Source organism: Ursus maritimus, unplaced genomic scaffold (genome assembly GCF_017311325.1).
Source record: "Ursus maritimus isolate PB19 unplaced genomic scaffold, ASM1731132v1 scaffold_3, whole genome shotgun sequence".
Classification (NCBI taxonomy): domain Eukaryota; kingdom Metazoa; phylum Chordata; class Mammalia; order Carnivora; family Ursidae; genus Ursus; species Ursus maritimus.
In genome coordinates, this window is record NW_024425563.1 from 12,324,140 (window position 1) to 12,337,160 (window position 13,021).

Here is a 13,021-nt window from a genome sequence, read left to right on the forward strand (position 1 = left end):
AGCAGGGAGGGCACTTCCTCTAAATAATTTATGAATCCAGTGTATAGAATTTCATGGATGGAATGTGTGTGTGTGTGTGTGTGTGTACATGAATATGGACGTGCACGTAATTGTGTAAGATTTTGTTTAGGCCTGTATATATATGTCAGTAACTAGAGAACCGAGTTTGTATACGGACTCAGATCTTACTGGTTGAGCTTCCAGATGCTTAAGACAAGTTTTGTCCATAGCCCTGCTTCTTAAAATTGTGTTTCTCAGACCCAAAGCAGCAGTATAACCTGGAGGCTTGTTAGGAATGCAAAATCTCAGGCCTCCCTCCCCTCCACCTTCTGAATCTGAATCTTCATTTTCACAAGATCCCTGGAGTGATTCCGCCAACACAGTGTGAAAAACAATGTTTAGAGCTGAGTTGTCCAAGGAGGTATTGTCACCGGTGAGACCCTGTGACCCCCTGAATTCAAGATTGACCCCCCCAACTCAGGAAACTCCAAAGAAGTTTCTGCCTAACTGTAACTTCATCTCTTAGAAACTATGGAATTGCTGGAACAGGAAAAGAAACATTTGAGGAGAGGTCTATGTAGATGAATCAGAAAGGGCGGGCACAGTTATCTCAGCTTCATTATGATGTTAAAACCCTCTTCTGATATTCACCCCAAGCCCTAACAAAAGGAGCCTGCTTACCCCAGTTGGGAAGTTACTGGCTTTAGAATTCATTCCCTGAGATGATCTTTTTGTTACACATAAAGATGACCTTGTGAGGCACCTGCTGTGGTCTCTGTCTCTAACACCCAGCAGTGGACCCACCAGACACTTGTGGCCATTAAACATTGGAAAGGTGCTAGACATACAAATGGCTAACAGACACATGAAAAAATGTTCAAAATCATTAGCCATCAGGGAAATTCAAATCAAAACCACACTGAGATACCACCTTACGCCAGTTAGAATGGCAAAAATTGACAAGGCAGGAAACAACAATTGTTGGAGAGGATGTGAGAAAGGGGGTCCCTCCTACATTGTTGGTGGGAATGCAAGTTGGTACAGCCACTCTGGAAAACAGTGTGGAGGTCCCTTAAAAAGTTAAAAATTGAGCTACCCTATGATCCAGCAATTGCGCTACTGGGTATTTACCCCAAAGATACAGACGTAGTGAAGAGAAGGGCCATATACACCCCAATGTTCATAGCAGCATTGTCCACAATAGCCAAATCGTGGAAGGAACCGAGATGCCCTTCAACAGAGGACTGGATTAAGAAGTTGTGGTCCATATATGCAATGGAATATTACTCAGCTATCAGAAAGAACGATTTCTCAACATTTGCTGCAACATGGACAGCACTGGAGGAGATTATGCTAAGTGAAATAAGTCAGGCAGAGAAAGACAATTATCATATGATTTCTCTCATCTATGGAACATAAGAACTAGGAAGATCGGTAGGGGAAGAAAGGGATAAAGAAAGGGGGGGTAATCAGAAGGGGGAATGAAGCATGAGAGACTATGGACTCTGAGAAACAAACTGAGGGCTTCAGAGGGGAGGGGGCGGGGGAATGGGATAGGCTGGTGATGGGTAGTAAGGAGGGCACGTATTGCATGGTGCACGGGGTGTTATACGCAACTAATGAATCATGGAACTTTACATCAAAAACCAAGGATGTACTGTATGGTGACTAACATAATATAATTAAAAAATATTATTATAAAAATAAAAAAATTAATAAAATTTTTAAAAAGGTGCTAATCTGAATTGAGACTTGCTATAAGTGCCAACTACACACCCAAATCTGAAGAGTTAGTATGATTAAAAGATTCTAAACTATCTCAATAACTATATTTGGATTACGTGGTGAGATAATATTTCAGCGTGTTGGGTAAATAAAATGCTATTAAAATGTACTGCATTCGATTTTTTTTCAAATACATTCTTAGGAGTGTGGCTCTGAGGAAATACATGTGGTTCACGTTGTACTGCCCTCAGAGCAGAGCTGTGGGTCTCAAAGCATGGCCCCTTGACCCACAGCAGCATCGGGATCACCTGGAAACGTGTTAGGGACGCAGACTCTCGGACTGGAAACTTCGGGGCAGAGGCCCCGTGATCTGAGTTTAACAAGACCTGTGAGTCCTTCTGGTGCTCTCTGTAGTTTAAGAACCGCTGCAAGAAAAATAACTCTAACTGGAAGTGAGCTAATGCCACTTGGGTGAGTTTCCCATGGAGCAACCACATTTTTCACAGGCCTAGGAGGGGTTCTTTGAGGACACTTACCACTGAGCACTTGGCAGTGCAGGATATTCACAACCCTGGTGGGTCCAAGGTCTCATCCTGGTTCTACCATGCTCCTAAGTCTCTAACCTTTACCTCTCTGGGCCATGGCGCCTTTGTCCGTAAAATGATGGATTTGGACCAACGGTGTTTCGATGACGTTCATCCGCATGGAGCTGTAAGAACTCTGTGTGGAAGATCAGAACCTGCACCACTGAGGAAATTACCTTGAACTGCAGCATGTTTTCTGTGTGGTAGACCACGCTCAGCCGGAGGAGGCTGACTGGCGTGGAGAGCGAGCGAGAGGCAGCCCGGGCTGATGCAGGGGCCCCGAGGTGGGCGAGGTCTGTGGTGATGCCCGTAGGCAGGTACTGAATGTTACTGGCGGCATAACTAGGGATGGTGTCGTAGTAACAGGTGGGCACATCAGGAACAGCTGTGGACTGGAACAAGAGGAGAAATTCCCCATCAGCCTCTAACCCCACACTTCGAGGGTCTGATTCCTAAAGAAGTTGGTTCACACAGAGTAAGGCTCTTACACCATGCCCATTATTGTGGCCTGAATTCTGATTCCCCCATAAGATGTGAAGTCCTACCCTGGTGTCTGTGAAAGTGACCTTATTTGGGTAGGATCTTTAGAGATGATCAGGTTAAATGAGATCATTAGGATCGGCCTAATCCAATATGCCTGGTGTCCTTATTGAAAGGGGAAACTGGACCCAGAGACAGAGCTGCAGCCAGTGAGATCCCCATGTGAGGAAGAACGCAGAGATCGGGGTGATGTTTTTATAAACCAAGCAAGACCAAAGAGTGCCAGAGAACCACTAGAATCTGGGAGAAAAGCATGGGACAGATTCTCCCTCCCTTTTCTTAGAAGGAACCAACTGACACCTTGAGCTCAGACTTCTAGCTCCCAGAACGCTGAGATAACACATTCCTATTGTTCCAAGTCACCTAGTTTGTGGTACTTTTTTCATGACAGCACCAGCAAATGAATACATCCATTTAAAAAACACATGCCCATTGCCCTCCTCTCCTGGGTGGGCAGGGAAGGGTCAGCAGGAAGCCTGATCTGGAGACTAGAATCCTCAGGCAGGGTTCTGTTCCCAGTGTCCTCGTTGCTGCCATTGTGACCTTGAGATAATCTCTCTGGCTTTCATTCTGTTTTTCCAATGAAGAGAAACAGTCTTACCTTACCTTCCTCATGGACTCTCTAACAGGTGAAAAAAAAATCACTTATAATACTCAATGCACAATGCATATCCAATGTATTATTGCTGTGTTAAAAATAAAAGTGGGGTTTTAAATGCTGTGGTTAGAGGAGAGAGAGCCAGAGTGCCCATAAGTGTCTTCTGATTCAGGGTATCTGAGGAAAACACTGACCACCTCTCACATGGAGCTGGCAAAATAATTTATCAGTTGACATAATGTCATTTTCTTTCTGAAGGATGATTACCCTTCAACCCATCAATATTGGGGAAGTGTTTTCTAGGTGTCTAATTATTCATGGGATAGTTTTTCCAGCTTCCTGCTCACTGCGGTAATGTGTCCCTGATCATTACCTCCCAAAGGCACCCCCGCTGCTTGCAACTCTCCTCAGAGACGGCAGCATCCTCAGGGTAGCAGTTGAATTTCTCCAGGTCACTGACTGGAAGTTTCCATTCAATGGAGAATCCTTGACCGAGTATCAGTCCCCTGAGATCACTGATCTCCACCACCTGAGGAAGGAGAAAGGAGGCCACATGACACATAAGGTGAGGTTGAGCCACCTGGCTAATGTCCTTCCCTGATGACCTGGAAAGGGAGCTAGCCCTTAATCCAACACCACTTTGTCATGGGGTATTTGGAATATTATTTTTATCCTCTGGGGCTTTTGACCTCCCTGTTGGGAAAACGATCTTGGCTTATTCCCGACCATTCTCACCTCATGGAGTCACTGTGGAATATTGAATGGGAAGGGCTTTCATCATGTTAGGGAGTACAGATCACAAGCAGGGCTGTCTTTGTAAGACTCATTGCCCTCTGGGTGTGGTGCTCACACGTGGTAAGAATGATGGCAGTAATAACAATAGTTAAACTTTATGGAGCATTTATATGGGCCAATCACTGTGATATCCACTTTATATGCATTATCCCCATCAATCCTAGAAGGTAATTCTATTCTGGAAATAATATGGCTATCTTCATTTTACAAAATAGAAAACTGAGGATTAGAGAGGTTTAATGCTTTGCCCAAGATCTCACAGCTAGGAGACAGCAGAGCTAGGACTGGAACCCCATTCTGCCTAGTACAGAAACCAGGCTCTGATTTTTTGCTATCTGCATTGTCAAAATGGAAGGGGGCTGCCCTAAGAAATAGTGAATTTCCCAGCACTTGAAATAGTCCACTAACAATCAGAACCTTTTGTTAAAGATTAGCATGTAAGGGCTCATTCAATAAGAGCAGAACTGGGATTACCCCTCGTATTCTCTTCAACTCTCCTTTTCTGTAATGGTATAAAAGTGGTGTGTCAATTGTGTCTCAAACAAAGACAGTCTTTAACTGAAATGAGAGGACTAACATGTAAATACTCTCCAGAACTAGGCTAATGTGCTGAATCCTGTTTTCACTACATCACATCTGGGATCAGCAGGTCTCTTTTTAAATCCACCCAGAGAAGAACTGCCTTGCCTCAGGGTCCCAGCTCCCACTGCCTTCGTCAGTGTTCTGATGCAAACAAAGGTCAGGAGTCCATAGTTAGCACGCATATGTTTCTCCTTCTGCAACTGCCCTGTGGTATGGTAGATTTTGCAGCAAGCCAGCTGTCTCCGTAACTGCCCAAAGTCGAAAAAGCAAGGGATCTCTGGCTGTCAGAATCTTAGGCCAGGGCTTTTGACAAGGGCCCTGCAAGGATGGAACAGTCTCCCACCTTTGATGAAACATTGTAGGCAACATTTGAAATGGAGGTGGCAGAATTATTAAGTAAGACGGTAAAATCAGTAGGTTGCTTGTCCATTCCCAAGATTATGATATCTGTAAACATGAGGTTGTTAGGGTCCGTATAGCTATTATTTATAATATTTGCCTGAAGACGGTTCTGGAAAGAAAAAAAACAACACAAAAACATCTGTTTAGAAGCCAGGTACATCACCAAATACTGCTCAACATCTTTCTGACATCTGAATATGTCCTTTATCTCTGAAGTTCTAATTGGTGCCTGGTGATCATCCCTAGGGAATTCGCTAACCCAGACTCTTCATGGTCTTCAATCTTTCAGTAACATTTCGTGTTTGCTTTGGTTCATTGGTTATTTATTGATTTCATCGCTCAAGAAATATGCTCCTGACATCACAGAATTTCCAAGTGGACAAAATGGGTGCTCTTAAAACAAACAAAAAGACATCAGCACATACACAGACCTATTGGCACACAAAGATGAAGCCACACACACACGCACGCACATGCACGCACGCACACGCACGCACACGCACGCACACGCACACACACACATGCACACACACAGTGCCCAAATACATTTTTCTTTTTATTTTAATGATAATGAGGATAGGAGCTAAAATTTATGAGTGTTTACTCTCTGCGAAGCACGGTGCTAAGCATCGTGTTCCTTTCCGACAGCAAGCTGTGAGGCTGAAGCTACAATGAGCCAATTCTTGAGAGGAGAAGACTGAAGTCCCGGGGAAGCAGACAACCTTCCCAGGTAACCACATTTCAAAAGGGATGAAGTTGACTCTGGCTGGAGCCTAGAGAAGGGGGACATTTTGCCGGTTCTGAAAGGGCGTAAATACGCCTGTTCAAAGCTCCTTAAAGGCTCTGCACCTTGAATGTGAAGAGAACAAGTTGTACCAGGAATGCCCTGGCTGCTACTAGAAGATGAGGGACAATGATTCGGAGGGGGGAGTTAAGATGGCGGAGGAGTAGAAGACACCGTTTTCAGCCGGTCCTCCAAGTCGAGCTGGATAGGTACCAGACCAGCCTAAACAACCACAGAACCAGCCTGAGACGCAGGAAGACGCATCTGGATCTCTACAAATGAACATCTCCAGCGCTGAGTATTGAGGGGACGCGGAGACTCTACCCAAACAGGGCTGCCTGTGTATCGGCGCGGCAGGCCCCTCCCCCAGAAGGCAGGCTGAAAAATCAAGAAGCCCACAACCCGAGGCGCCTGGGTGGTGCAGTCATTGAACTCCTGTCTCCGGCTTAGGGCGTGATCCCGGCGTTCCGGAAAGGAGTCCCTCATCGGGCTCCTCCGCTGGGAGCCTGCTTCTTCCTCTCCCACTCCCCTGCTTCTGTTCCCTCTCTCGCTGGTTGGCTGCCACATAAATAAATAAATAAAATCTTTAAAGAAGAAGCCCACATCCCTAAGATCCCTATAAAACAAGGGGCACGGCCTGGGACCCAGTCAATAATTTGGGCTCTGGACAACCCCGCAACCTCTCCTCATCAGAATGACAAGAAGGAGAAGCCCCCCCCAGCAAAGAAAAGACAGTGAGTCTGTGGCCTCTGCCACAGAAATAATGGATATGGATGTAACCAAATTATCAGAAATGGAATTCAGAGTAACGATGGTCAAAATGATGAGTAGAATTGAAAAAACTATTAACGAAAAGGTTACTGAGAATATAGAATCCCTAAGGACAGAAATGAGAGCGAATCTGACAGAAATTAAAAATTCTATGAGCCAAATGCAGGCAAAACTAGAGGCTCTGACGGCCAGGGTCGCAGAAGCAGAGGAACGGGTTAGTGAATTGGAGGATGGGTTAATAGAGGAAAAAATGAAAATAGAAGATGGTCTTAAAAAAATCCACGCCCACGAATGTAGGTTACGGGAGATTACTGACTCAATGAAACGATCCAATGTTAGAATCATCGGCATCCCCGAGGGGGTGGAGAAAAACAGAGGTCTAGAAGAGATATTTGAACAAATTGTAGCTGAAAACTTCCCTAATCTAGCAAGGGAAACAAACATTCGTGTCCAAGAGGCAGAGAGGACCCCTCCCAAGCTCAACCACGACAAACCTACGCCACGTCACATCATAGTGCAATTCGCAAATATTAGATGCAAGGATACAGTATTGAAAGCGGCCAGGGCAAAGAAATTTCTCACGTACCAAGGCAAAAGCATCAGAATTACGTCAGACCTGTCTACACAGACCTGGAATGAGAGAAAGGGTTGGGGGAGCATATTTAAAGCTCTTTCAGAGAAAAACATGCAGCCAAGGATCCTTTATCCAGCAAGGCTGTCATTCAGAATTGATGGAGAAATAAAGACATTTCAGAATCGCCAGTCACTAACCAATTTCGTAACCACGAAACCAGCCCGACAGGAGATATTACGGGGGGTTCTATAAAAGTAAAAAGGCCCCAAGAGTGATACAGAACAGAAAGTCACAATCTATAGAAACAAAGACTTTACAGGCAACATGGCATCATTAAAATCATATCTCTCAGTAATCAGTCTTAATGTAAATGGTTTGAACCATCCCATAAAACGCCACAGGGTTGCAGATTGGATAAAAAGAAATGACCCATCCATTTGCTGTCTACAAGAGACTCATTTCAAACCCAAAGATGCATTCAGACTGAGAGTAAGGGGATGGAGTACCATCTTTCACGCAAATGGACCTCAAAAGAAAGCTGGGGTAGCAATTCTCATATCAGATAAATTGGATTTTAAACTACAGACTATAGTTAGAGATGCAGAAGGGCACTATATTATTCTTAAGGGAAGTATTCAACAAGTGGATATGACAATTATAAATATATATGCCCCCAACAGGGGAGCAGCAAGATACACAAGCCAACTCTTAACCAGAATAAAGAGACATATAAATAAAAATACATTAATAGTAGGGGACCTCAACACTCCACTATCAGAAATAGACAGAACACCCTGGCAAAAACTAAGCAAAGAATCAAAGGCTTTGAATGCCATACTCGACGAGTTGGACCTCATAGATATATATAGAACACTACACCCCAGAACCAAAGAATACTCATTCTATTCTAATGCCCATGGAACATTCTCAAGAATAGACCATGTTCTGGGACACAAAACAGGTCTCAACCGATACCAAAAGATTGAAATTATCCCCTGCATATTCTCAGACCACAACGCTCTGAAATTGGAACTCAACCACAAGGAAAAATTTGGAAGAAACTCAAACACTTGGAGACTAAGAACCATCCTGCTCAGGAATGACTCGATAAACCAGGAAATCAAAAATCAAATTAAACAATTTATGGAGACCAATGAGAATGAAAATACAACAGTCCAAAACCTATGGGATACTGCAAAGGCAGTCCTAAGGGGGAAATACATAGCCATCCAAGCCTCACTCAAAAGAATAGAAAAATCTAAAATGCAGTTTTTATATTCTCACCTCAAGAAGCTGGAACAGCAACAGAGGGACAGGCCTAATCCACGCACGAGGAAGCAGTTGACCAAAATTAGAGCTGAAATCAATCAAGCAGAAACCAGAAGTACAGTAGAGCAGATCAACAGGACTAGAAGCTGGTTCTTTGAGAGAATCAATAAAATTGACAGACCACTGGCAAGACTTATCCAAAAGAAAAGAGAAAGGACCCAGATTATTAAAATTATGAATGAAAAAGGAGAGGTCACGACGAACACCATTGAAATTGGAAGGATTATTAGAAATTTTTATCAACAGCTATATGCCAATAAACTAAGCAATCTGGAAGAGATGGAATCCTTCCTGGAAACCTATAAACTACCAAGATTGAAACCGGAAGAAATTGATTCCTTAAACAGGCCAATTAATTATGAAGAAATTGAGTCAGTGATAAACAACCTTCCAAATAACAAAACTCCAGGCCCGGACGGTTTTCCTGGGGAATTCTACCAAACATTCAAAGAAGAAATAATACCTATTCTCCTAAAGCTATTTCAAAAAATAGAAACAGAAGGAAAGCTACCAAACTCATTCTATGAGGCCAATATTACCTTGATCCCCAAACCAGGCAAAGACCCCATCAAAAAGGAGAATTACAGACCGATTTCCCTAATGAATATGGACGCCAAAATCCTCAACAAGATACTTGCTAATAGAATCCAACAGTACATTAAAAGGATTATCCATCACGATCAAGTGGGATTCATACCTGGGATGCAAGCGTGGTTCAATATTCGCAAATCAATCAGCGTGATACATCATATCAACAAGAAAAGACTCAGGAACCATATGATCCTCTCAATCGATGCCGAAAAAGCATTTGACAAAATACAGCATCCTTTCCTGATTAAAACCCTTCAGAGTGTAGGAATAGAAGGTACATTTCTCAATCTCATAAAAGCCATCTATGAAAAGCCTACTGCAAATATTATTCTCAATGGGGAAAAGCTGGAAGCCTTTCCCTTAAGATCAGGAACTCGACAAGGATGCCCACTCTCGCCACTATTATTCAACATAGTACTAGAAGTCCTTGCAACAGCAATCAGACGACAAAAAGGGATCAAAGGTATTCAAATTGGCAAAGAAGAAGTCAAAATGTCTCTCTTTGCAGATGACATGATACTCTATATGGAAAACCCAAAAGAAGCCACTCCCAAACTATTAGAAGTTATAGAGCAATTCAGTAACGTGGCGGGATACAAAATCAATGCTCAGAAATCAGTTGCATTTCTATACACGAATAACGAGACCGAAGAAAGAGAAATTAGGGAATCCATCCCATTTACAATAGCACCAAAAACCATACGTTACCTTGGAATTAACTTAACCAGAGACGTAAAGGACCTATATTCTAGAAACTATAAATCACTCTTGAAAGACATTGAGGAAGACATAAAAAGATGGAAAGATATTCCATGCTCATGGATCGGAAGAATTAACATAGTTAAAATGTCCATGCTACCCAGAGCAATCTACACTTTCAATGCTATCCCGATCAAAATACCAAGGACATTTTTCAAAGAACTGGAACAAACAGTCCTTAAATTTGTATGGAAACAGAAAAGGCCCCGAATCTCCAAGGAACTGTTGAAAAGGAAAAACAAAGCTGGGGGCATCACAATGCCGGATTTCGAGCTGTACTACAAAGCTGTGATCACAAAGACAGCATGGTACTGGCACAAAAACAGACACATAGACCAATGGAACAGAATAGAGAGCCCAGAAATGGACCCTCGGCTCTTTGGGCAACTAATATTTGATAAAGCAGGAAAAAACATCCGGTGGGAAAAAGACAGTCTCTTCAATAAATGGTGCTGGGAAAATTGGACAGCTACATGCAAAAGAATGAAACTTGACCACTCTCTCACACCATACACAAAAATAAACTCCAAATGGATGAAAGACCTCGATGTGAGACAGGAATCCATCAAAATTCTAGAGGAGAACATAGGCAGCAACCTCTACGACATCGGCCAAAGCAACCTTTTTCATGACACATCCCCAAAGGCAAGAGAAACAAAAGATAAAATGAACTTATGGGACTTCATCAAGATTAAAAGTTTCTGCACATCCAAGGAAACAGTCAGAAAAACTAAGAGGCAGCCCACGGAATGGGAGAATATATTTGCAAATGACACTACAGATAAAGGACTGGTATCCAAGATCTACAAAGAATTTCTCAAACTCAATACACGAGAAACAAATAAACAAATCAAAAAATGGGCAAAAGATATGAACAGACACTTTTCCAATGAAGACATACAAATGGCTAACAGACACATGAAAAAATGTTCAAAATCATTAGCCATCAGGGAAATTCAAATCAAAACCACACTGAGATACCACCTTACGCCAGTTAGAATGGCAAAAATTGACAAGGCAAGAAACAACAATTGTTGGAGAGGATGTGGGGAAAGGGGATCCCTCCTACATTGTTGGTGGGAATGCAAGTTGGTACAGCCACTCTGGAAAACAGTGTGGAGGTCCCTTAAAAAGTTAAAAATTGAGCTACCCTATGATCCAGCCATTGCACTACTGGGTATTTACCCCAAAGATACAGACGTAGTGAAGAGAAGGGCCATATGCACCCCAATGTTCATAGCAGCAATGTCCACAATAGCTAAATTGTGGAAGGAGCCGAGATGCCCTTCAACAGAGGACTGGATTAAGAAGTTGTGGTCCATATATACGATGCAATATTACTCAGCTATCAGAAAGAACGAGTTCTCAACATTTGCTACAACATGGACAGCACTGGAGGAGATAATGCTAAGTGAAGTAAGTCAAGCAGAGAAAGACAACTATCATATGATTTCTCTCATCTATGGAACATAAGAACTAGGATGATCGGTAGGGGAAGAGAGGGATAAAGAAAGGGGGGGTAATCAGAAGGGGGAATGAAACATGAGAGACTATGGACTATGAGAAACAAACTGAGGACTTCAGAGGGGAGGGGGGTGGGGGAATGGGATAGGCTGGTGATGGGTAGTAAGGAGGGCACGTATTGCATGGTGCACTGGGTGTTATACACAACTAATGAATCATCGAGCCTTACATCGGAAACCAGGGATGTACTGTATGGTGACTAACATAATATAATAAAAAAATCATTAAAAAAAAAAAAAACCAAAATTAAAAAAAAAAAAAACTATAAAAAAAAAAAAAGGGATGAAGTTGAGCTCTGACCAAGGTAGAACTGAAGACTTGAGAAAAAAAAGGTGGGGGGGCACTTTGATGTTTAAAAAGATTCAGGGACCCACAAACGTGCCCAAGTGATTTTTTGCAAAGGTGCAAAAGTTATGTAGTGGAGAAAAGAGAGCCTTTCCAACAAACAGTGCTGGGACAGTTGGCCATCCGGAGGCCAAAAATACAACCTGCCCCTCAATCTCACATCATGTATAAAAATTAACTCAAAGCAGATCACAGACTTAAATGTAAAAGGCAAAACTAAAATTTTTAGGGAAAAAATAGGAGAAAAATATTCAAGATCTAGGGATAGAAAGAGTCCTTACTGTGGACAACAAAAAGCATAATCCATAGAAGAAACAAATGATAAATTAGACCCATCAAAATTTAAAACTTTTGCTCTGTGAAAGACTCTGTTGAAAGAATGAGAAGACATGCCTATAGACTGATAGAAAATATTTATACACCATGTATCCAACAAAGAAATCCTCTCTAGAACATACAAATAACTCTCAAAACTGAACAGAAAAATCAGCCGGTCAATGAGAAAATGGGCAGAAGAAGTAGATAGACATTTCACCTAAGAGAATATAAATATACACAGATGGCAAATGAAAAGATGGTCAACATTATTAGACATCAGAGAAATGCAAACTGAAACCACAATAACAGGTCATTATACCCTTATTAGAAGAGCTAAAGTTAAAAAAAAAAAGTGACAACATAAATGCTGGTTATGATGCAGAGAAACTGGGTTACCCAAACATTGCTGGTGGGAATGCAAAATGGTACGGCCACTCTGAAAACCGGCTTGGCAGTTCCTCAGAAAACTAGACATGCAAAAACTGTAAGACCCAGCAACAGCACTCTTGGGCGTCTATCCCAGACAAATGGAAACCTGTTCATGAATGTTCATAGCAGCTTTATTTGTAATAGCTATGACTGGAAATAACCCAGATACTCTTTATTAAGTGAATGGTCAAACAAAAGGTAGACATCTATATCTTGGAATGCTACTCAGCGACAAAAAGGAATAGATTGTTAATATACAGCAACTTGATGAATTTTGAGAGAATTTTGCTAAGTGTAAAAAAGCCAATTCCAAGCTTACATGCTGTATGATTCCATCTACATCACGTTCTTGAAAGGACAAGATGTTCCCA

The 13,021-nt window shown here is 42.3% G+C and overlaps 1 protein-coding gene across 1 annotated transcript in view; it reads right to left on the minus strand.

The window, feature by feature from the left end:
* The window catches only part of LOC103669102 (probable maltase-glucoamylase 2), an 89,618-nt gene that overhangs the window by 37,231 nt on the left and 39,366 nt on the right, over window positions 1-13,021 (minus strand). Inside the window, exons 23-25 of the mRNA XM_040643909.1 lie at window positions 5,168-5,335; window positions 3,821-3,976; window positions 2,486-2,701 (exon numbers count right to left, since the gene is read on the minus strand). Of these exons, the coding sequence (XP_040499843.1) occupies window positions 2,486-2,701; window positions 3,821-3,976; window positions 5,168-5,335 (540 nt within the window). The remainder of the gene's footprint in view (window positions 1-2,485; window positions 2,702-3,820; window positions 3,977-5,167; window positions 5,336-13,021) is intronic.